This window comes from Sciurus vulgaris (assembly GCF_902686455.1).
Source record: "Sciurus vulgaris genome assembly, chromosome: 5".
Lineage (NCBI taxonomy): Eukaryota > Metazoa > Chordata > Mammalia > Rodentia > Sciuridae > Sciurus > Sciurus vulgaris.
In genome coordinates this window covers 72,184,316-72,210,201 of record NC_136465.1, presented here as the reverse complement: position 1 = coordinate 72,210,201, position 25,886 = coordinate 72,184,316, and the positions used below count along the sequence as shown (strand labels likewise).

General features: G+C 42.7%; 1 protein-coding gene across 6 annotated transcripts in view; it reads right to left on the bottom strand.

Annotated features, from left to right (window-relative positions):
• Positions 1–25,367, bottom strand: part of KCNA1 (potassium voltage-gated channel subfamily A member 1) — a 103,812-nt gene extending 78,445 nt beyond the window's left edge. For 5 of the 6 annotated variants that reach the window (XR_013763967.1, XR_013763968.1, XR_013763969.1 and 2 more), the window contains exon 1: positions 23,779–25,367. Coding sequence is in view for 1 of the 6 variants with exons in the window: in XM_079141059.1 (XP_078997185.1) it covers positions 21,375–22,862 (1,488 nt within the window). In the remaining 5 variants the exon portion in view is untranslated. Of the gene's footprint in view, positions 1–15,989; positions 23,409–23,778 lie in introns of those variants that run through there. The other variant, XM_079141059.1, reaches the window with a different exon arrangement.
• Between the last annotated feature and the right edge of the window lie 519 nt (positions 25,368–25,886).

Here is a 25,886-nt window from a genome sequence, read left to right as displayed (position 1 = left end):
GTTCACATCTAATGTCTGAGGCTTGGCTGGCAAAGCTCCCACAGTCACCACCACCTGCTTTCCACTGACCATTTGCTGGTCCCTGCACTCATGCCCTTCCCTGCCTCCTGAGTGCCTGGACCCCTCACCACGGTCTCTCTGCTCAGCCCTAGCACATGTTGTTCCAGATGCCTACAATGCCCTCCTTTGATCTTTGTCAGGTTAAGTCTTCTTTATGCTTCGGATCTCAGTTTAGAAGTCATTTCTTGAAGGAAGGCTTCCTGGCCCTTGCATCTTAGTGAGGAACTTCCATAACACACTGTAAGAGGACCTAGTCTTTATACTACTATTGTGCTCACCATACAATGATGAAGTCCACAATAGTTTCTTGTGTTTTCCTCTAGTCTAAAATCTTAGAAATCAAGGAGCTCCATGCTCAGGGTCTTGCACAGTAGGGCTCTCAGTGTTTTTAAAATGAATGAGCCAATTAGTTTGGTGTCCATGACCATAGTCTATCACTGCCTGATATCCTATTAACAAATGAAGCAGGTGTCCCAGGAGGGGAAGCACTGCTCTCATCACATACAGTGCACTACAGAAGGAATCAGCAGATCTACCCAGTAGTTTGGTTAACTAGCTATGTGACCTTTGGCCAGTTTTCTTTGCCTTGGTCTCCTTTTTAAGAATAGAGCTAATGTCATGGTTGTGGGTAGGTGTAGTAGTGCTGATAAATATCTAACATCTGGTGCTTCAGGAAATAAAGGTTTGTAGTGTTAGCCAATTTCCATGGTATAAATATTGTGAGCCAATGTCAAGCTACCATGGTACAGATGCAAGTGTCATAAATCACCTAAAGAACACAGATAATAATAGAATATAATAAATATTCGGGAAGTGATGAGTTATACATATTACCTTTTTTAGTATAATTTTCTAATTTCAAGTTTATGAAATTCGATTTTTTATAATGACCATGTTTTACAAAAGGCTTTGCAAAATTCCTGAGAGTTTAACAGTGGGCTCTCATGAGTCAGCAGTGGTAGGTTCCAGCACGATACTGGGTGGACTGTACATGGGGAAGATGAGGGACAGCTCACAATACGTTTGCTTCTCAGTCTATGCCTGGGTGGGGAGATGGAGCTCACAGAGTTGAAGAAGAGTAGAAAGTTCCATCTCAGTGCCAAGTCTATAAGTTGTGTTCTATAATCCAGTTTGGAAAGACCAAGTGTAAAAAGCTGATATTGTGTTCCCAATTTGGCTCAGGGCTTTGTGTTCATAGCTTACCTACCAGAAGCACTCTGGAGAAGCAAAGGGGCTTAGAAACTCACCTTGGCCCTAAGCATTGCAAACTAGCATCAAATGATAATATCTCTTTGAAGACTGCTGGTCTATGTTATGCATCATGTCATTATTTTAACATATCTTTATGATATTAGTCACTGTGTATTGTACATTAAACATATGAATCAAGTTTTGATCATTTCTTGCAATGATTAATTCATCTGGGTACCACATTTTTCAGCATGCTTTCTATTTCATAAGCAACTACTGAATGTCTTTCAGTAAAATAGAATTTCACAGTTCAATGAGTTTGGTAAATACCAAATCATAGCCACCTCCATGGACTTCAAGAATCAACTTTTCTATTCATGGCTCTCTCCCCAAATGAGAAAACTATGCCATACAGAGGGCTTATCTACATTTATAGTTGCTCTTACTTTAAAAATCAAAACCTAAACCTACATGAAATATTAAGCAGTCCACTTCTCTTTGGCGCAGAATAAATTTTCATAAGATAAGAATGAGAGAAACTTTTTAATTACAAAGCAAAATGTTGGCTTTGTCACCAACCTGACCTGTAGCCGCTGTACTTCAGTTACTTCAGATCCTCAGTAAACTATCCGGATCCTGTCCAAAAGTCACAGGTGACCATTAATCTTAAGGCCGATAATATAAGAAATAGGATAACAATTCCATTTTTGATTTTCCAAGTTCTACCACTGTATCCATTTGAACTATCTCAATCACAAAATGAAAACAAAAGCTTATGTCCTTGAACTACTTTATGTAACCCAAGTAGAAATGTGTTCATAATTACAATTTAATGTGCATTCAGCTTTATTTGAAGGTCAATATAAAAGATGAAATAAAAATTCTATATCTGTTGTAAAAGCACTATTGAAGTACTAATATAATTCCTGTGGAAATGAAAATCAAATATTAAATTGCTCTTAGAGTTTAGTGGGAATTAAAATGAGATTATCTGTTCTGCTGAAAGCATAACATATCTAAGTTACTACATGATAAAAGCCATATGACACATTATGTTTCCTTTCTCTCCTTGGCTGCCAGGAATCTCAAAGATCAAAAATGTGCTCAACCAAAAGAAATCTCTTTCTTGTGCAGCTGTCTCCACTTCCACCATCGCATGTGTAATTTATCTTTGTTTTTACAGTTCTATTGGAAATGTCATTTTTATTGTGTACCCTTCCGTATGATCTTTGAGAGAAGTACAAACATGAATAATTAATAAATGAATAAACGTGGCTCAGTAGGTTCAGCTTAGTCAGCTTTCTACTGCATCACAATGCCAGCAAAAGTCATTCTATTAAGTTCCACTGAATGTCCTTAACATTACCATCAAAGAAACTCTGTTAGTTTCTACTTCTTTGGATTAATGTAAAAACCACTTTAAAAAAATAAACAAACCTTAAAATCAAATCCACAAAGAAATGAAAAAATCTGGTGAAGAAGCAAGTTTCAATCTTCCTCCCACACACATTACAAGAAGTAATTGAAGCAACGTTTGACTCAATCTCCCCATTTTCCTCCCTCTCACCCGATCATAAATGGGCAATGGGGGTGGGGAGATATGAGAAGCAAAGGGTCAGAATAATCACAAACTGAAGAACTGGCCTTGATAATACAGACACAATTGTACTTTAAAATTGCAAAACTATGCTGAGAAATGCAAACAGCAACTCTTCGCAAGAATTATCCTGTTCTACTTTATCTTAGCCTTCGTGATCTCACAGAGCTGAAGGATTGAGAAGGAAAGAGAATCTGAAGGAATCCCAAGAGGGTCCCACCCGACATTGTTCCGCTGAACCCTCCCGCTCCACAAACATCATTTGCACAAACCTGTGTGAGTAATTTTCTACCTTTTCCCTGATATTTTCCCTGCAAACAAAAGGAAGGGAAGGCTCAGAATGATATTTCCACCCTTGTCAACCATCACAGTTGGTTTAGAACACCAAACCGGGTTTTAAATGCATGTATCCTTAGAAGCATGTGAGCATGCTAAGAGGTAAGAATGACTGAGGCAGGTGGGGAGAATTAGAGGACATGGTGATCTGAGGCACGATTAAATATTCCTCTCCTACCAAGTTTTAGATGAGTGGTAGTGTGAGCACCATATGATTGGGAGGAAAATGTGTACCAAGTATACACACCTGTAATCCCAGTGGCTAGGAGGCTGAGGCAAGAGGATGCTGAGTTCAAGCCAGCCTCAGCAACGTAGCGAGGCCCTAAGCAACTCAGCAAGACCCTAGCTCTAAATAAAAAAACAGGTCAGTGGTTAAGTGCCCCTGGGTTCAAGTCCCAGTACAAAAACCAAAAAGCTAAACAACAACAACGTCCATGGCCTTTTAGGGTATTTCCATGATTAAACTGTGATATGCCGTTTGGGTGATTATAACTTAAGGAAGGCAGAAAATGGACTGTCACACTGAAAAGATCAACAACCACAGAGAGAAATAAAAGTGACCTTCAAAGATAAAATGTAGTGATACTTACTGGGTTAAGGTGGGCCTTGATCCAATGACTGATATGCTTTTAAGACAAAGGGGAATTTGGAGAGCTACAGAGGAAGACAGTCCCAAGCAGACAGAGGTGGGGACTCGAGCTATGCAGTCAAGGAGCACCAAGGACCATCAGCACTCACCAGAAGCTCAAGGGAAAGGAAGAACCATTCTCCAGGACCTGTGAGAAAGCATGGCTTTGCCAGGGCCTTAACTGCAGACTTCTACCCTCCACAATTGTAAAGGAATAAACTTCTGTTGCTTTAAGCCAAACCAAGTCAGGATGGTTTAATTTCCAGGTCCGAGCCCCTCCCCACCAGCTCCCTTGACTTCCCACTGGTCTCCTCTGCTGCTGGTTCTCTGTCCCTATCAGATCGTCAGTGGTGGGGTCTGTTCACTACACCAAGCTCCTCGTGAGCTGGGAACATGTCTTATTTGTTTTCCCTTTCCCAAAGCCTAGAATATCAAAGTCAAATACAATCCATCCCACGAAAGGAATGAGATCATACATTCCTCATCTGACGTTTGGGTTGTCAAGGGCAACGATGAGCCTATTTTAAGCCACAAGAAAGCGGGTGAGTATGCGTACTTCTGTAAGGGCCCCCACATACGTGCTGGGGTTCACGAAAGCTGCTGGCATCTCTTGGGCAGAGGAGCAGGCTGCCCTTGCCGCCTCCTGGGCATCTGGCTCCTATATCAGCTCTCTGGGACTGTCTCTTTCTTCCCTGGAAATAATCACTAGAAACAAATGAAAATCTGCCTCAAGCAGTTGTATTCTTTCTTCTCTAAATCCCTTCTTTCATGCCAATGAGTCCTCTGCTCTTTGCTGATTGTGAGATAGCTGCAAAGTAAGGGGTTCTCTGTCTCCCTTGGAAAACAACTGTGAGCTGGCTTATAAGCACTGCCACATGGATTAGAAACAGTTGAGAGGAGTGTAAACAAAGGGTAATGATAAATGGTTATGTTGCAGGTGGTGGGAGGTGTTTAGTGGGGTGTTCCATGGATTGGTGATGGGCCCAGTTTCCCTTAACATCTTCATTAATGATGAGGTAGGAGGGGGAAACACTAACAGCACATTCATTAAAGGCAGGAGAATGCTGAATTGGGAGGTGTTGCAAACATCACAAAGGACAAAGAAACAGCACAAGATCGGGATGGTGAAGGCAATCCCAGTACAGAAAAGACAGACAGGAATCTAACTGGTGAAGGGATCCAGACTCCGCCTGGGAAAATGGAGCACACAGCTCTGCGAAATCATCTGAAATTTATTTAGAGAAACATTTTCCAAGAAATCGTGTGTTTCTAGGATATAATGATGAGATATTTTCTTTGTAATTTTTGGTTTGGGCTGGTTTAACGTTGGAGCATTTAAAGAGTTAGGCTGCTTTCATGAGCCACAAAAATTAAAAGACCTAAATGGAAATCCCCACGCAACTCTTGGACTTGAGGGAGAAGAGCAATCCCCATTGCACTATGAATAGGTATATTTGGACTTCTAATAGAATATTTCAACCCTGTTGCACCTCCTGGCTTCTAGCCTGAATTTTACTATTAATTTGGTGTCATTTTTGAAGGTTCTCTTCCTTTCCTGGGCTTGTTTTATTGTCTTCCAGGAAGGTCTCCCTGTTTCCTTCCCATCTCCCAGGGGGTGCTTAGAAGAGTGTGGTTATCACTGTGATTTTTTTTTTTTTTTAATATTTCTTTAGTTGAGGACAGACACAGTATCTTATTTTATTTATTATTTTTATGTGGTGCTGAGGATTGAACCTTGTGCCTCAAACATGCTAGGCAAGTGCTCTACCACCGAGCCACAACCCCAGCCCTATCACTGTGATTTTTAATTTCATGTACCAAGGCTAAAAATGTATCAGGAAAACACGGATCTACGTGAAGGAGAGAAGTCTGTTTCCTACCCACAGGAATGACAGATGGAGAACTTTTTACCCTATTTTCAAAAGTCAAATGGTAAATCTGGAAGGATAAAACAAAGCTAAAGACTTTAGAACATTAAGCTCCTTGAAGAAAGCTGTTGTATAAATAATATATTACAAGCACTTAAAAATCTTACCTGCTTGCAAATTTTCTTGCGTCTTCTCCCACAGCATCCAACTTAGCAAAATATTGTCTCTTTCCTCATCATTTAGTGCTCATTGAACACCTACTGTGAGCCAAACACATTTCTACCCGAAAAGAACTCAGGGTGAGAAGTGACACATGCAAAGAAAAAATTATTTAAATATATTTTTTAAAGTGTTGTGGGAATACACAGATGCTAATAGCATGACCTGGTCTTTATGGATTGAATAGTCGTCCAGTAAGAATAAAAATGGAAGGGCCAGAAAACATCAAGAAAGGTACAGTGCATCCAAAGGTAATAATGACTTGATGATAAATATGTCACTAATATAATTTCTAAAAATGGTGAGTAGTTCTGTGAGGTTGGAATGAATACAGGGTGCATAGTGAAGTAGCAGGAGATGATACTGTGATATGAAAATGTATGGAGTGTTGCTTATTAAAAGAGAAGAAAAGGGTAACATTTTCCATTGCTCTGTCCTGTCTTATCAGTAAAATGAAGTTCTAATACATTAATATTGTTATGGTTTAGATATAAGATGTCTACCAGAAGCTGTAGTGTTAATACAGGAGTACTCAGAGGTGAAACGATAAGATTGTGAGAGCTGTGACCTTCAGTTCATCCTAGCACGAATGGACTAACCGGGTGGTAACTGTAGGCAGGTGGGGCATGAGTGGAGGAGGTGGTCACCCGGGGCGTGCTCTGAGCCCAGGTAACTCAGAACCTCACATTCATACCAGTTTCTAAGACTGGCTCCATGGAGTCTTAGGTAGGACCAAATATTTTTATTTACCAAATCTAATCCATCCCTACGATTCCTTATATCTATTCAGTTTATTCCATAGAAATAACCCCTTCCTTCAGCAAAAGCCATGTCAGTGGTAATGATCTCATTTGTCTAGAGACATTCTGGGTTTGTGACCAGCTCTGAAGAGAGCATCTCCCTCCATGTGAGGAGGCTTGCTCATGCTTCGAGGAAGAGTCCAGTGACGGTTATGATATTTCTAGAGTGCTAGAAAGAAATGAACTTTCCTGTTCCAACTCAGTCATTCCCAATTGGTCACTTGTCTAAAAGTTTGAATCAGAAATAAGATCATAAAAAGCTATTTTTTACTGATGGCTAGAAAAATTTTAATTAAAAAAATAAGAAAATTAGTACCTAATAAAGTAAAGGTTCCCCAGAAGGACATGCATATACACACACAGACAATATTTCCAGCATAGAAGAAAAGAGCTAATCTATGAAGTAGTTCTTCCTGTCTTCTCTCTTCTTTTGTACAGAGACCTGCAGGCTTCGGGTAAATCACATGACTCCAGTAATTCTGGCAATATTAAATATCACTGGGTCTTTGGCACCTCTGAAACTGACTTGACTTAAATATGGCTAAACCAATTTACTCAATGGTAGTTTATAAACTGCAAGAATCCATGGGCTTATATGTTATGTTTAGTACCTAAACCAGAAGAAACTGGCATTAAAACTGCAAGTATTAAACTGCTAAGATTTGGAACTGAAAATACAAACTTAGATTCCCAACACAACTGTGATTCAATACCACACAATGGCAGAAGTTTGGGGAAATCCCATTTGTTCTCTGAATGGTTTCAAATCTACTCTGGACCAGATCTGTTTCTGATGAAACAAACTGGCCTGTTTTACAAAATGCAAATTTCATGCTAACAGTCTGGAAACCACAGAGTAATAATAATCACAATTAGTCTCAGGCCCTAGAGGTTTTGTTTTGTTTTGTTTTACAGGGGATTGAACCCAGGAACCCAGGGGCACTTAACCACCAAGCCACATCCCTAACCCTTTTTATTTTATTTTATTTTTTAAATTTGAGACAGGAACTCGCTAAGTTACTTAGGGCTTTGCTAAGTTGCTGAGGCTGGCCTCGAACTTGCGATCCTCCGTCTCAGCCTCTGAGTCACTGGGATTTCAGGTGTGCGCCATCCTGCCTGACAGCTAGAGTTTTTTTAGATCCAAGGGCAAAGCTGCCCAAACAATTAGTTCCCTGATGTCTGTTTTCAGGGGAAAAAAAAAAAAATATAAACAACTCTGTCATTTCTGGACCAAATGTCAAGCTGATTCTCAATGAGGATGCAGGTGTATGAATTCCATGCTGAGTAGTTCTAAATTGGCCAGAAAACACTTAGGGGCACTGTGATAGGGGCACTGTGATAGCGCCACAAGACCTCAGAGTTTGCTTTTAAAAGCCCCCTTACCACCAGCTCCCTTCCAGGCACTTCTTATCATCCATGTGACACATTAAGAGGAAATGCTAATGTTATACAGATGCATTAAGTCACACAAGTGGTTTGGTGCATTTCTCTGGACCTCAAAGCATTACACCACAGAGGTGTGGTGTCCAGACTCAGGGAGGAATAGGTCATATCATTCCAGTCGAACCTGTGCCCCAAACATGCATTACGAAGGAGAACAATTACCCAGCCTGCGCCATTAGCAGCATTAGCCAGCATCATGCATTGCTTCTGATTAATAATTGAACTCGATCCATACAAGAGAGCTAAGGCTAGTCTGAAGGAGGCCTTCTAGTATGCATTAGAATAGAGCATCTCCAGGGGCCTCAGAGCACTTTGTCCATTTAACAAGTCAATCTATAAACTGCAGTCAACTCTGGCTTATTAAGAAACTGATGATTCTTCTTCTGAATGTTCCTTCTCACTGTTCCCCAGGATTCCTCTTGGTGCCTGTCCTGTAGCCCACTATAAGCTTATATCCTCCACAGTGGGGCACTCCAATACACAACCCTTGCACCATTTGTGTCCGAACTTTTTGCCCTATCTGTTCTCACTGGGAATTGCCTCTTTCAAAGAGTTGCTTGCTCAGGGTCATATTCCCTCCTGGGATGGCTGCACCCAAGGACAGGTCAATGAGAGAATCTAGAGCACTGGCCTGATGCTCCAACTCAGGAAGCTGAAGGACCTTCAGCTTCAGACCTCCTTGCAAGAACAGCTTGGCCTGTTTGGACTATTACCACCCAACTTCTCCTTCTGTTATCCCCTACTGTCCTTGCTGCCCTTAGATGTCATCCCAAGAGCACTCTCTATTAATCTTGTAATCTTCCAGTGCCCAATCTCCAAGTTTGCTTCCCAGGGAATGCAATCTATACCTGGAGAGGGGGTAAGTATGAGGGGGTAAGTATTCCTTTCCTGCCACCTAAGAGGCTAGTGTGAGGATCAAATAAAGTAATGTGTATGAAACATTTTCATCAATTTTAAAAGATAGAAAAAGAACACTTATTACACTCCCCTTTAACTAAACACCATTGAATAATGTGGGGTGTTGCACATAAGGAAACAAAAGTACCCCGTTCCTGTGGTCTGCAAATTTTGATTTAAATGAGTTTAGAGGGTCCAAACTTGTGGAGGTGTGAATTTAATTAATACCAAACTGCATTCCTTTAGGATATTGTATCACATGATTTTTTGCTTGTTTATGACAAATCTTTCATTCATACAAATTTAAGGAGGGCTGCTGGGCTTTGCAAGACTAAAGCATCTTTCTTCAGAAAGCATCAAAATAGTCCAGCATTAGTAATTCAACCAAATGGCTCTCTGAGATCAATCTTTTTATTATCATCTATTTTATAAACCAGCAAAAAAAAAAAAAAAAAAAAAAAAAGGCCTTTGGAGTAAGAAAGACACATACGATTGACCCACAAACCAAATTGCTGCAAATTCAAGGTGATTACTTAAAACTTTTGGCCCTGTGTTCCACTTAGGGATGTCATTTCCTGAGCAGACCATAAGATAGAAAATGCCCAATTTTTTGAATTTAACAAAGTAGAACAAAAGGGACTCATGGAGGAACAGAACAATGATCAGAGATGGCTACATGTCCAGTCCTATCAGGGTTTCCATCTACAAATTGTCCATCCAAATCCCACTGTCCTCACTGTGCACTTGAGTTGCCCTAGGAGAAGATGAAATTAACCCAGACAGGACAGAATCAGAACCACCCTTGCTGCATTTACCACGGTGATGGACGCAGAGCCCAGAGAAATTAACGTGGGGTCTTCATTTTTCATGGTTGATTTCATTTTTTCTCTCCTTTGAGTGGTAACTTTTCTATTTAAAAAATGGAAAATGTTATAATAATATCATTATTAAATTTGTTCTTTGCTTAATTAAAGGGAATGGTCATCAATGTTCATGAATTAAAGGGAATGGTCGTGAATTGAGAGTGCTATCCTATGGTTCAAACGTACACCTGCACAGGTTCATGGACCAGGGTAGATGGTAGAGAACACAGGATACAGATGTGTGTGTGGTACATGGGTGTGTTTGCATGTGTACAGATATGTGCATACACATATGTAGAATCTGGGCAAGGAATAGGTATTTTCCTGGATATAAATGCATAAGGGCTCCAAATAAATGCTAAATGGGCATCTAACAGCTATGTAAGAAATGAAAACATACCTGGAATATAATTTCAATTCTAGCAATGCACCTACACCCACTTGTTTTTTTATAAAGTCCATATGTCCATCTCAAGTTCAATTCCTGATCCCAAACTTTTCTACTTTCACTGTGTGCCAGTAAAACAAATATTAAGATTCTCATTAATATTAGAATGCTTACAATCATCAATCCCAAAGATTATGCTCTAGCAAGTCAAAACCCAGTTGGCCTAAGAATATGAACCAATAATCTACTAGCAAAATTAGATGCCAACCTCTGACCTCTGATGGAAGCAGGGATGTACGCAAGAAATGCATCAATCCAGTCTTAAGCAGAATGGATAAAGATCTATGGACCCTGGAAAAGTTCAGGCTCCAGGTCTTGATAGGGTACTTCGTTATTAATGAACCATTTTGATTAAAATGACAACCCTTCTCAAAGAGAACCACAATTAAGATTTCTCTTCCAAAGAGAGAACATAAGAACAACAGAATTTATTGAGAATCTTAACTACTATATTTTCTGAATTAGGGAATGGAACCCAATATGATGAAGGCCATAAGTCAGCCCAGCCAGAAAAGTTGGGGATTGCTGTAACAGGCTAAGGATTTTCATTTTCAGAGTAAATGCATATGGATGTGAATGTGAATGTGTGTATGCATGAATGTTACTTATGTGAATGGTGGAGAGGGCCCTGGGTATGAAGGAAAGGAGTTAAATGAAACACAGTTATTCTTACTCTTTAAGCACTTTGCCTTTAGGTCATTATATAGGTTTGGGACCTAATGAAATGATACTTCTTACTTTTGAATACGAGGATTTTCAGGTTTCTAAGATCATATCTTAAAATCATCTCACATATTCCTCTTCTCTCTGCAAGACTATTGTCTGTATCATTCAACAATGAACTCCATCACAATATGGCTGATCATTAAGCACCCTAAGTGACCTATGAGATGATGTACATGACTTTTCTTAAAGAGCTTAATGGTCCATCATTTAACATTAAACAACATTAACTGATGAGCCACTGTGTCAGTCACCATAAAACTGCAGGTAGTTAATGAGTGACTTGATCTATTACTTACTGCTCAGCAGGTGAGCCAGGTTTCCATTCTCCCCATTCAACGTCAGCCCATTTCCTATAATCCATCTGAAATCTATAGACTTGAAAGTTGTTCTGGCCAAGCTTTCCCACCTTAGGCAGGTATACTTATCATTTTCCTTTTTTCCATCACACTCCTGAAGCAAACCCTAAAGAATTATTATTAAAGTGTTTGACATTTATATGCCAAACAACCTGTTTTTGCTTTTGCCTTAAATCAATGGGTGTTCTTGGCTTAAAAACAATCTGCTATGATGTGCCCTTCAAAGGCTTTTGCAGTAGACAAACATGTTTCTTCCAACACACTTATCATGTAAAGGTATGCTATTCTGCTTAGGAATAGCCAATACTGTCATTAAGTGATGTTTACAGTACTCATTTTTCATCCATTGAAAGGTAAGCATTATTTTTAAAACACCAACAAATGTGGTTTTCATTCTGTAGAAATTTTTAAGACAGCTCTTCCATCTTTACTAGAAATGTCCTTCAGCAACAAGCTAATATCATGCAATCTTTTAAAAACTGAAGTGGGTGTCTCATCTTTGAAGGGCTGACATATGCACAACTTTCTCTAAGATAAAAAAAAATGTTTGGCTTGTTAATAATGAAAGGAGAACATACTGTACAGTGAATCTTAGTCTCAGAAAAGATTCCTTTGAAACTCACATAAAACAAAATTACTTCCTTTCTGAAGCATAGAAATAATGATAATGCATGGAATGTAAAAAGGAAAAAAGCAGTCACCATTGTAGAGATAATTAAAGCATCTTGGATTTCTAAACACTCTTAATTTGCTTAATGGAGGAATAAAAATTTTTATTAAATGTTGGATTTGGCTCTAAGCTCAAAACCTACTTATCTTAAACTTAAGTCCCTATTCATTGATCATCTCTGATTTAGTTCTGACAAAAATCTCAACTAGAATTAGTTTCTCTGGAAATGTTCCTAGAGAGCATTGGATGCTCATAACTTGAAACAATGTTGAGAACAAATTATCTATCACAGCAAACATGGAAACACCATAAAAGGTCTATTTTTAAAAATCACTGACAAAACTCAATTTAGTCCTTGACCATCATTCTCTAGAAAAATATTCTGTGAACCAAAGATTTTAAACAGATTCTCAACTTGATAATTGCAATGAAATTTCTTAAGAAAAGCAGACAAAAGTTTGTTGTTTAAGTTCAATTGATTTTTGCCAAAGTGCTCGACCACTGTAGAGATATTATACTTGACAAATTTTTCTAAGCATCTTTGTAGTATGTGCTACTCAGGAAAAGACTATATTGACTCATAAATGCTTTGAGAGTTACTTTATTTTAGCAAGAACAGTTAAGAATAGTATTTTTTATATTTATAAAATGTCTCTCAGACAAGCATATGAAAACCTTCCCAAGCAACATCTTGCACTATTTCTCCATATTCACAGGTGGAAGAGAAAAAAAATCAAACCAAACAATATTTTGCACTTGACGAAATGAGGCAATCAGAGGGATATAAGCGTTAGATACCTTCTGGTTTCTCAGTGTATAGCTTGGCAAGTTTACCCTTGATATTTAGGGGCTGAAGATGTAAAATAGGATTTCTGTCACAGATCAAGGAAGGAACAAAGATGAGAAACAGTGGCTCAGCACCCTATGGGCTGCTGAGTGCCTGGTGCAGACGTAATGAAGGCTCCTCCTGACAAACCTCTCCACCCCAAAGTCCTCAAATTCCCCCACGATATAGGTCAGTCGGCCCTTGACTCGAGCCCCTCATCTCCCTGGCACCTTCCTTTAAAACACAGCTCCCGCTCTGGAAGCAATGACCCAATGGCCTACTTCTGCTGCTCTCCTCTTCTTCATTATAATTAATAACATATCTATTAGTATCTCACACTTACATGACAATTTAGAATTTATCAACCATGTAGATCTACATTATCTCATTTAATCCATGCCTCCTTATGAAGTATTATATTTCTATTTTAGAAGCAAAGTCTCTGATCATTCTTTAACATGTGACACTATGCTTTCCATATCCAATCAGCTCAATAAACAATTAGAGTCCCCCACCATGTATCAGGCACTGGGTCACATCCACAAAACCAGTCCTGCTCCCTGAGCCTACACAATAAGAATACCTATAATGGGACTGAGCATGCCTGTAATCCCAGAGACTCAGGAGTCTGAGGCAGGAGAATGGCAAGTTCAAAGCCAGCCTTGGCAACATAGTAAAGTCCCAAGCGACTTAGGGAGACCCCATGTCAAAACGAAAAATAAATAAATAAAAATTAAAAGAACTTGGGATGTGGCTCATGTGGTTAAGTACACCTGGGTGCCATCCCTGGTACCAGAAGAAGGAGAAGGAGAGAGGAGGAAAAGGGGGAGGAGGAGAAAGGAAGGAAGGAGGAAGGAATGGAAGGAAGGAAGGAAGGAAGGAAGGAAGGAAGGAGGAAGGAAGGCAGGAAGGAAGGAAGGAAGGAAGGAAGGAGGAAGGGAAGGGGGGAGGGAGGGAGGAAGGAATATCCATAAAGGCCCCAGGTAATTCATCAAGAATAAAGAAATGTAATTAATGAGGAAGTGATATGAAAACTGCAAAGAGAACAACATGAACAGTTGCTATTAGCACCTCACCAGAGCTGAGCTTGCCAGATGGCCCTGAACTTTTTAAAAGCAAAGGGCTGTTGATGATTCTGAAGGTCAGATGATGGAGTGCTTTCAAGGGATAAGAGGGAGTAACAGCAAGACCAAACCTCATTCCATACATCATAATTAAGTCTCAGGCACTCACTGGAAACTATCTCTGGAGCACATCCCTTTGTTGGCTGACATATCCACCATCTAGAACAAAGCCTGAGGTAGGGGCGGAGCCAAACAGAACACTGTGGGATATAAACACAAGTAAAAGAAGAACTACAGGTTCTATCCAGGGGCCAGTGGTAGAGTGCTTGCCTCACATGCATAAAGTCTTGTTTCCATCCCCAGCACAGGAAGGAAGGAAGGAGGACTGTAAAGGCTCTAGCCAGGACCAGGTTAGGGTCTGAAGGAAACTGTCAAATTTAAAGTATTCGGAATTCACAACTTATATCACATAAGGAAACAAAGAACAACAGGCATTAGAATCACTATATTTTCATTCAACCTAAGATTCCCTTTCCAAAAGCACATACTTTCTGTCTGTAAAAGTGGGATAAATTCCATTGTTCTCAGTTCTTACAAATATGTCAAATAATGGTGTATCTTACAATTAATGGTACCTTAGATTAAACTAATTAAATAAGATATTTTTGAATTACCTGTTTTCAGGTTGGTTCAAGAGAATGCTTTCCACTCATGCAGACTGACTACAATGTGTCTTACCTGCATACGACCTGCAACCAGGCTGGCCCTCCCTTCCTTCGTCCCTCCACACTTGAGTCTGGTCCGTCAAGCCTGGTCGGTTCTGATGGGACTGACTGCAGCAGGCAGCTCCCCTACCCAGCAGCAGTAGAGGTGTGATCAGACTACAATGCTGTCTATTCACAATTCCTCTGCTCAGCTTCTCCTAAAGCTTTATTTCCTTTCTAAAAGCTTCCAGTTGCAGGCTTCCCCCCTGGCAGTTACCTGGTTCTGCCTGCTTCTGCTTCAGAAAGGGCTTCCTAAGGCTGAGCTCTGAGAAACAGAAGACAGTGTGTTCTGACTCATGTGCCCACTGCTGTTGGCATGAATCTCCCTCTTACCTTCTGTCAGAGCTTAGTCTGTTCTGTTATCTGACCATAACTAAAAAATCATGGAGCCTGCCTAGCCTCATAATCTACTTTCAGTAACAAATTCTACTGCAAAACCAAGTTTTATCTCTGAACCTTGACAACTTGAACCCATCACAACGTGAGACAATTCTATGATGCAGCACCAGCACATAACAAACCTGTCATAAGACGTAGCCCTGTTTGCTCTGACATAAAAGATCTGGCATAAAATGTGATACTTACAAGAAAGAAAGGAGATTTAAATCTCAGGAAGCGTCAGAAGGAAATGCATCCATAAGTCATTTTAAATAAAAACAACAATAAGAGGAAGAAAGAAATGTTAATCACACAGAACTATGTGGGAAAAGTATATGCAAAGAACTCCCAGGAACCACTTTGGTTTTCCACATCCAATCACTTCTAACACCATAGTGTAACTTCAAGTCATCTGATGCTAGACCACAGCACTATATCACACACACACACACACACACACACACACACACACACACGTGCGCTCCTTCCTGCAAAGCTGCTCAGACTGTGGATGAAAAATACAATTTCAGACCAAAAGCAATTTAAGCAAACACAACCAATGATCTTCATTTTTCTTTTTCTTTTTCTTTTCCTTTTCTAAGCTTGACTCCCCCACCACTTTTCACAGGCCAAATTTCAACAGCCTTTACTGGGGATCTTATCTAAAGCCAAACTGAATTTATCCTCTACACGCAAATTCAATGTACTTCCTTGGACAGCAGAAACAGCGCGTGAGCTCCAAAGGAAACCAGGCTGTTTCACAATATCATCTTGATTCATTATGTTATTTAAAGAGACCCCCCCCCAAGAGACCAGTTAAGCAAGAGACAAAGAATTAGTCAAGATATTCCGTGATAAGATCCTTAAAAATTATCTTTAATTAATGCCAAATATGAACAGATCATAAAGTGACAGAAGCAAGTAAAATTGCATAGATGAAAACTATGCGCGTCAATTAGGTTCTCAATTCATAACATTCAATGTCCTCTACCTGACGTGTTAAACAGTTAGGGCAAGGAAGATGCACAGTGGGTTAGAGACACATCCTTAACTCAAGGGGTAAGCAACTGGCAAACTCAGGAAATAAAATAGAGTTTTTCAGCTTAAATGGTTTGTTGTCCTGATGGTGCACTTCAAATTAATATGATTTAATTTTTATTTTTAACCTCTGAAATATTTTAATACTAGAGGTATGTCCATGAAGAAATCCTATGTAGTCTACTTACAGCAGCATTAAGGTCCCAAAACAGTGCACTGAAGAGAAGAAAGGGGCTTCCTGAAGTTTTGGAGAGGAGACAACTTTTGACCTGGAATATTCTGTAAGGATTTTGTTTTGTTTTGTTCCAGATGCCATTTTTTCTTCTCCTCTGATTAGGGTACGAAATTTTTCTAGAACTCTTTGAAGTTTCACATCATAAAAAGTAAATTTCTAGTTAGCTCCTAAATGAAAATCACTGTGACTAGAGTTAATCTCCTTAAAGCTAAGAGTCCTGAGGTCAGCAGGACTTCACATATACCCTAGACTTTCCCAGAAAGTTAATGGTCATTTTGCCTGAGCAAAGAGACTGGCATTGATCCCAAGGCTTCTAACCTGACATCTATACCCTGAATGAGTTTGCACAGTGACCCAAGATAATGGAACAGTTTCGGTTAACAATTCAGCTCCTGTTTGCTTCTTTACAAAGTGATAAGTAATGTACATTCTTTTAAGATTTACCTGAGTCATGCTAGACGTGTTCACATATACCCTGAAATTCCATGATATAGGTACAAGTGCTAATGTAGCGCATGGCAGACAAGAGGCCACCTCCCAAGATAGCAATTCAGCTTGGGTTGTGTCTGGACTTCAATTTTTTTAGTTTGTTATTTGTCTTCTTAAAATGAATATAAACATCAGAAGACTCCACTCTGGCTTGGAAAAAGTTGGAAGATAAAGCGGTTGTTTGGCAGTTTATAGTCTTTCTAACAATTTTCATGCTATGGATGGTTACCACCCACCAAATTCCCACCACTCCCAGGAATAAGTCATTCCTGAAGAAATGGAGAACTGCTTTCTGCTGATGTTCTCTTTCTTCTTTCTGTCCAAGCAGATCTAGCAAACAAGGAATTAAAATTTAAATTCTAATTTAGAAAGGATGTGTTTTGAGGTCTCCTGTGTTAAATGGGAGGGTTAGAAACTATTATTATTGACATCTTTAGAGGTCAACTAAGTTGAAAATTTTCTCACTATACACACGTAAAGAAGGCCCTTTATGGACCAAATCAATTTTCTACTTAGAGAAATTTATTCCTCATTTACCACTTACGTGTATTTTCTTTAATTCTCAAGTGAATCAAGATTGTGCTGTCCCCTGTGCTTTAGTTTCACCAGAGTGGCTTTTCATTTCTGAAGATTTCATTTTCCAAAAATAACTGCCCATTGGCTATCATGCAGGAGAAAAGCTTACCATTGGTTCATCTGATTTTTCTGGGCTAACCCACCTAACACATTCCCAGTGAACCGGTTGCACTCATCATCAGAACCTGAGTCTCAACCGGGCACAACCGGGGGTTGTGCACAGATGGGAAGGGAAATGCCAAAACAAAAACTTTTCCTGACTATAATCTGCTTTCTAGAAATCTGAGGACAGAGGAAGTTAATGTCTTTGGTCTCTCTGATTCAGATCACTTGAAGTGAGTTAACCACTTCAGAGATTCTGGGATGGTTAACAGCCCTGGTGTAACCCAACCCTTCCACTGCCACCCTATGAACTAGGGCCCCACACACTGGAAGAGTTGAACTATGGCTATCTGCGTTTGGAAGTTTCCTCCTCCTGGAGAAACAGGTGTTCAGGGCTTGAGATACTGAAGCTCAGTCCCTAAGAAGGGGACAAAAAGGCAAAAAGCCTGATAAAGTAAATACGGTAAGTAAGCCAAATGATAGTCATTCCTTGATAGGCAGTTTTGTTAAGTGCACCTTCAGGTCTACAAAGACATTTCAGCACAGTACAGTGCAAGGGGAAAGAGCTTTTCAAACGTTGCATGCCTATGCTACACAGATAATTCCTGTACGCCGTTCTCACTGAATTCGATGCAATGAGCTAAAGATGAATAAGCAGCATACATTTTCCCCATACCACCCCAAATTCATAACAACAGCTCAACCCTAATCCCAGGCCAACAGGTTCACCTCGTGCAGCACTTTTCCCTGTAACACATGCAGAAAAATCAGCCAGTCCAAGGTATAACTGTGAGAGGTATACCAAATAGCCAGAGACAGTCTCATGAGTCTTGGTCCCTTTTTCTCATCCTTAACCCATCCATTCCATAGTACTGAGTGGATTATTGCTGTTGACAGAATGCAGTGTTCTGAGTTCTGTTGTGTCCTAGACCTCAAAGTCAAAATAAAAGGACAAGATATCCCCAGGGATTGAGGAGGGGTTGGCATTTATGTTTCCCAGCTGGAGACTTTAAAGCAAAGAGGAAAGAGATAGATAGCCAGGATGAGTTAAGGTTCAAATGTAGAGGATACATCACAGGGGAAGGTTTAATGCCCTGTAGTCAGAGGCTGTGTAGTTCTTGGCCCCTCATCTTCGGGATGTGTGTTGTGTTCATCTTAGAGACCTCACAAAAGTGCACAGGGAAATAAAATATCCACATTCTTTCTTTCAATTGAGTCAGCCAGCCTGGGTGCCACTCTCATTTCTTGGTTGATTGCCCTCACTACTAGTTCGAGGACAGGATGGGGGAAAAGGATGGAAGTTACAGGGAAGATTCCAGAAGAAGCTGGGCAGGAATGTAAGGCGGTCAGCAGCAGGCGGCCACATGCTAGTGCAGAATGAAGATTCCCCACTTTGGTGTTCTTAAAAAGGCCAAGTGCCTCTCCATTGGTGGACAGCTGCCGGGCTCCAGAGGCCTGTTACATGGCTCTCTTTCAGCTGGGCATGAGGTCCCCATTGTTCTTTAGGCTGGATGACTGGGCAGCAGAAGTTAGATGCTCAGCCTGTGAAGTGACTGCCAGGTGGGACGATCAAAGGAGCATCATAGGAAACACTGAAAAGAGGGTGAGTCAGGAGGAAAGGCCTAGGAAAGGTCATTATGAGCCAAGTGTTCCACAGTGATGCCTGAAAAGATCAGGCTATCAAGATTTGCAAAGTGCTGTACCTAACAGAGAAAGAGTAAGGTAATGTACCAGGAACACTACACTGGACCTAGGAAACTTTGCCTGTCCAGAGTGGCTCTCCATAGGAAACAAATTTCCAAAGAGTTTATCTTGGCTTCTGGTGGAGAAGAGGAAAAAAATGTTCATGGTCATGTCCCGTTCAAAGATGGGTCTCAGTTCCTGTCCAGAGTCAGGCTGCCGCAGGGGCCGAGTCCAGTGATGGCCAGAGAGACAGTACCCTCCTGGATCTCTCCTCTCCGGGGTGTAGGGTAGCACGGTCTTCTCACAGTGGTGAAGTGAGAGAGTGAGGATGGAAAAACAAAAACAAAACAAAACAAAAAACAAAAACAAAAACAAAAAAAAAAAAACAAAAAGCAAAATATCTGTGCCCCAACCCCTCCTCCCTTCTGTTACATAACTTCTCAGCTGTGTTATGGAGGCACTTTCTGCAGTTCACTGTGGGTACAGGATAAAGGCACTAAGCAACTATTAAATCAATTGGTTAAGTTTCTTCAGGGAGCCTCAAGGGGTGGGCCGAAGTCTCTGCAGACTTCAAATCATGACTGCAAAAGAAATCAGCTCTGCTTTGGATGCATACAGTAGATAAACATTATCATTTACATCCTAAGAATGCACCAAAAACATGCAATATTGCACCTTTTTTTGTTTGTTTGTTTTTGTTTTGTTTGTGTTTATCTTCAGCTAGAAAGAATACTTGTTCTTAGGTGTCACTATATATACCTTGATGACTTATTTAAGTTTCCATATAGTTTCCCTTTAAGGGATGGGCTTATTGGTCCTCTCTCTGCCTACACCTATGCAGAAACCTGACATTTCCCTGAGCAAAGGCAGGAAAATTGACTGAGTGTCCCCCCCCCCCACCCCCCATTATTTCTTTTGGGCCTTTCATCCCACAGACTTGTAGTTTTTATTGTTTTTTAAAATTTTTATTACTGAAATCATGCATTAACTAATTCAAGGTACATCTTAATCAAATAGGCCATAATGCTGAATAAGTGAACATGCTTTGAGCTCCAAAAAGTTATTGTTCCCATCTGACTAACATATGCACTTAAATACAGTACTTTATTTACTAATAAAATAGTTAATAAATGAAGGAGTGCACTTTTGGTGAATGCAAATGAAAAGGATCTATTTTAGAAGAGTTGATTTCAACGTAAGCTTATTCCCTATTGTCTGGGTTAACGTTCTTAGCATGCGGTAATAAAATAAATGTTATCGGATTCAAACATGCTTACATTTAACTCCATTTGTGCTCTCTTGCAATAAGGAGGCTAAGGTTTTACATCCAGTTCCGAAGGCCAGGGGTCAAGGTGCAGGACTGGTGAGAAATGACCTGTATTTGGTGCTCATCTGCAGTTGAGAAAACTTAGCAGCACTGCAGATGAATCATTAATTTTATTCAGTTATCCTTTTCTTAGAGAATAGTCTGGATTAGAAGAAGGATGGGGCAGAGGGAAAGTCCCTACCGATCAGGACCAGTATCAGATTTATAATAGGTGCTTTGTGAACCAGTCTTAAGTAATTTTGGTTTTGTTCACCTTGTAATATGCAGTTCAGTCGACCAAAATAAAAAAAATTTGTTCATTGCCCATGAGGCTGGTATGTCATGTTACATATAATACATCTGATGCACTGTCTTAAATGTGCTGTGCAGTTTGCAAAGATTTTATATCGGAGTCCCATGCAAATTTTAATTTTATATTTCTAAGTGATCATCTGGATTTTAGTTTAAAAAATAATTAAAGAAGCCAAAGGATTAGAAATATTTCAGAATGGGAAAGCAAATGAATCTTATTTTACCTAGACTAATTCATGGACTGCATTTTTAAGCCAGTTTTAGAAAATATTCTTCCTTTTCCCATTTTTTAATAAAATGAAAATAGTTTTTTTTTTCATGGATCTTGAAAGCTTCAGTTCACCACACCCAAAATCCACAATGCAACAATGCATTGACAATTAGAGCATTCAAAGACTATTCAGTAAAGTATCTACAAAGTGTGACAGAGTCACTAGGGTTTTGTTTTGTTTCTTTAAGTCTTTTGAGTGGGGCCTTTTCTATTTGCTGACTTTTATTTTTAAACATCGGTCAGTAGCTTGCTCTTATTAACGCAGTTTTGATTAGCTGTAGTGCAATTGCCAGTTCTGATATTGGCCTGTCTATAGTGGGTTATGCTATTATTCATATCCTCTTCGATCTCCATGTACTCAGACTTGCTGATGGTGGAGGAACTGCGGCGACTGAGGTCACTGTCAGAGGCTAAGTTAGGGGAACTAACGTGGAGCAACTGAGCCTGCTCTTCCCCCTCAGTTTCTCGGTGGTAGAAATAGTTGAAATTGGACACAATGACAGGTACGGGCAGGGCAATTGTCAGCACACCAGCGATGGCACACAAGGAGCCCACGATCTTGCCTCCAATTGTCACAGGGTACATGTCACCGTATCCTACAGTGGTCATGGACACCACCGCCCACCAGAAAGCATCGGGGATACTGGAGAAGTGCGACTCAGCTTCTTCCGCCTCGGCAAAGTACACTGCACTAGAAAACAATATGACCCCAATGAAGAGGAAAAAGATGAGCAGCCCTAGCTCTCTCATACTAGCTTTGAGGGTCTGGCCCAGGATCTGGAGGCCCTTAGAGTGACGGGACAGTTTGAAGATTCTAAACACCCTTACCAACCGGATGACCCTGAGGATTGCCAGCGAAGTGGCCTGCTCACCCTTCTGGTTTCCCTCCTGCTCAGCTATTTCCGTGCCTAGGGTGATGAAATAAGGGATGATGGCCACAATGTCGATGAAGTTCATGATGTTTTTAAAGAAGTCTGTCTTGCTGGGGCAGGCGAAGAAGCGCACCACCAGCTCAAAGGAGAACCAGATAATGCACAGAGTTTCCACGATGAAGAAGGGGTCCGTGAAGATGTTGGAATTGTAGGTAACCGTGGTGTTGTCGAGGCGGTGGATAGTGCCCGTGAAGTCCTTGTCATCCTTCAGCTCGGGGAGAGTCTCCAGGCAAAAGATAACGATGGAGATGAGGATGACCATGACGGAAACTATAGCGATGACCCGGGCTGGCCCCGAGCTCTCAGGGTACTCAAAGAGCAGCCACACCTGGCGCTGGTATTCCTTCTCGGGCAGGGGGCGCTCCTCTTCCTTGATGAAGCCCTCATCCTCCCGGAACTTCTCCATGGCCTCCTCGCCCAACTCGTAAAATTTGATCTCCTCAGAGAACATGTCCAGGGGCACATTGACTGGCCTCCGCAGGCGGCCCCCAGACTGGTAGTAATACAGGATGGCATCGAAGCTGGGCCGGTTGCGGTCGAAGAAGTACTCATTCCTCAGGGGGTCGAAGTAGCGCATGCGTTTCTTAGGGTTGCCCAGCAGCGTGTTGGGAAACTGCGCCAAGGTCTTGAGCTGCGTCTCGAAGCGCAGCCCGGATATGTTGATCACCACCCGTTCGCAGCACTCGTGGTCATCGTGCTCGGCCTGCCGGGGGTAGCTGCCGTCCTGGGGGTGGCCGGGAGCGGCCGAAGCTTCGTCCACGTTCTCTCCCGACATCACCGTCATGGTGGAAGCCCAGCGCAGAGATGCGAGGCCAGGAGAGAGCCCGGGATGAGAAAGAGCAAGGGAAGAGGGGTGGGGGGGACCCAAGCGGCCCCCCCACCGGAGAGTGCGGCTCCCCCACGCTCAGGGGGAGGGGCTTCGAAGCGAGCAGGTCCGGAGATCCGTAACTTCGCTTGCTAGTACCTTCCCTCCACCCTGCCTTTTACTCAATTTGGAATCCCCCTCTCCTGCGGGCCCGAGTGCAGCTTTTTTGCGAGGGCTGGGTTTGGGGATTGTGCTCTGGTTTTGCTTGGGGTGAGGGGAGGGTGATTTTAGTATTTCTTCCTGCTCCGAGGTGCCTTAACGCAGTGCCGTTCTAGCAGACCGGGCCATTGCTTCGGGGTTCACCCTGGCCTCCCCTCCCCTCCGGGAGCCCTCCTAGGACCGGGTGCAGGGCCAGCTCAGCAGATCCCCACGCCTTCCACCCCCTCTGCTGCTCCTTGGCTCTACCCCCTCCTACCCCTCTTCGCCTGCCGCCTTCTAAGCTCCCACCAGGGCGATCGATGGACGCTGCAGAGAAATAGAAAGTGATACGGGGGTAGAAAATCAGAAGCATTCAGATGGGACGGACCTACAGACACCAAAGAGCACAGACTAATGGCTTTTATAGAAAACGCTGGACTTTTACTAGGGTTATCACATACACACAGACAGACACACACGCAGACACCCAGAAATCCAAGTTTGGGGCTCTTACACCCCACTTTCCCCAATGCCCAACAGCCGATCTGTTTACAACTTCGTTAAACTGAAGATCGGAAAAGCACTGAGAGACGCTGGGGGAGTTCAGTGTCCCAGGCAGCATCCTCGCATCCCCGCCCTCCCCCGCCCGGTCACCCCAACCCCCGCCTCTGCAGCCCGGAACTGGGGAGCCCCCTACCTGGCCCGCCGGCTTGGCGCAGGGGCGGTGCTGAGCCGGCGGAGAGCCCGAGTCGGAATGCGGCAGGTCGCCTTTGCAGTACCCGGGCGGGAGCAGCGGCAGGAGCCGCAGCAGCATCGGAGAGGTGCGGGACAACTCGCCGCCTTAGTGGGTCCGCTGGTCGAGTGCCCCTCTCAGTTGGACAGTCGCTTTACTGAGCAGCTACCGCGGAAATGTCCATTCCCTACCCCCATTCTCACCCGATGCCAGCAACCTGGAGATACTGTCCTGTCTCGGGTGCAGGGATTCCGGAGAATGCGGGGCGGAAAAGCAAAACTGCCACCCTCTCCAGAAGCTCTGAAGCAAATGATGATAAACAGCACTCTCGCCCCCTCCTAACACTGTGGGAGCCCTTGATTCGATCCCGAAGGATGCGGGCGGGCAAAAGCCTGGATCTACATGGCTTTCCAGTCCCCTCCGCTCTCTGCACCCCAGCGCGGACCTCTCCAAGGCTGCACGACGCGCCAGGAGCCTTTAGGAGCTCCGAATGGGGCAGGGTGCGTGCGGCGGCGGGTCCGCTCGGGTCCATTTCTGGGCGCTGCAAGATCAGCAGAAACCTGAGAAAGAGCCTGGAATGCGGAGCAGCGATTGGCCCACCCGGGCGTGGGTTGGGGAGGGCGGGGGAGGGCAGGAGCGAGGAGGTAGATGGAAAATATGAGGGGGTGGTTTGGCAGAGGGGGGTTGTCATTCAGTTCCCACCCTTGTCAGCACAGCTTTTTCCTCACCTACCAGAAAAGCCGACCACTGACTCTTACTTCCCTTGTGGCCAACAGTTCCACCCACTCAGGGCCCCTAGCCGCGCGCGACCTTCCCCGGGAGTTTCACATTGGAAATGGTCAGGTCCGACGCAATGCAGGCGGTGGTGTTCCTGGCAAAACTCCTCTGATGGGTTTGCGTTTGTGCAGTCCCACAATAATCCTCTTCCATCCTACGGCTTTACACGCCATACCGCCCCTCCTCCAGGGGGCTCTCTGCTGGGCCCACTCGCTTCTCCCCGCCGGTCGAATTCAGAGATGTAGGCTTTGAGTAGAGCTCTGCGGTTAAGGATCACTGGGTTTCTTCTGTGTAGTGCTGTGTAGTGTGTTGAGAGTGCTGTTGAGTCGGTGCCTCTTTAACCTACCACGGGAGTTGAAATTTCCTTACGATCAGATTATTTTGAAATACAGAGAATGTGACTTGTGGGGGACCGAAGGTTTCGTGGGTTTGTGGGGTTGTCTGCCAACTTGCTGCTAATTGGGACGAATCTGAGAAGCAAGTCGCCTACTCACCTCCCACCCTCCCGTCCCGCCTCCCGCAGTCTCTTTCCCTGGCCTACTGACTTCCACAGAGTCACTTTCATGGCTTGCAACTTATTCGGAAAAAGGTCCCCACAGAGGCGCAAGGCAGCGCAAATCGGGGGCGTGCGCGGCGCCCTGCGAGTGCGGCTGGAGCTGCGCCCCCAGAGGCGCGGCTTCCCGGCGCCTGCCGCACTAGAGGAGGCAGTCAGTAGCTCTTACTTCAACTGCTGCGGATTCTCTAAGGAGCCTGCAAAGAACCAGAGTCGCCGCTGATTGGTTCTTCCAGCGGCCTTGAGAACACCCCTTCGCACCACCGCGGTTCGCTTTGCCTCCCGCCCACACCACCCACCTCTTTTAATCAAAGCCAATGATTGCATCTCCCGGCTCTATTGTGGCCAGGGAAAGGCAGGGGCCTCTACAGGGTTGCCCCGGCAGTACAAGAATCTCGGGTTACCCCATTTGTGTACAATGAATCAAAATGCAGTCTGTAAAAATTTAAAAAAAAAAAAAAAAAAAAAAAAAAAAAAAAAAAATCTCGGGTATGGAACTAGTTAAATCCCTCCTCCAGTTTCAGGCCCCCAGCATTCCTTTCAGAAAAATAAAAGTGTTCCCTCTTCTCTGGTTTTTCTTCTATGAACAATGAGTCCTCTTATAGAGTACTCCTCCTTCCAACTTGAAAATCTGCCCTTTTCTCTACCTTCCACACACATATCCCTCATTTTCACCGGGTAACTTCACACTGATTCCTGTCTGCACTGCTGCTTTAAAAAAAAAAGAAAGAAAGAAAGAAAG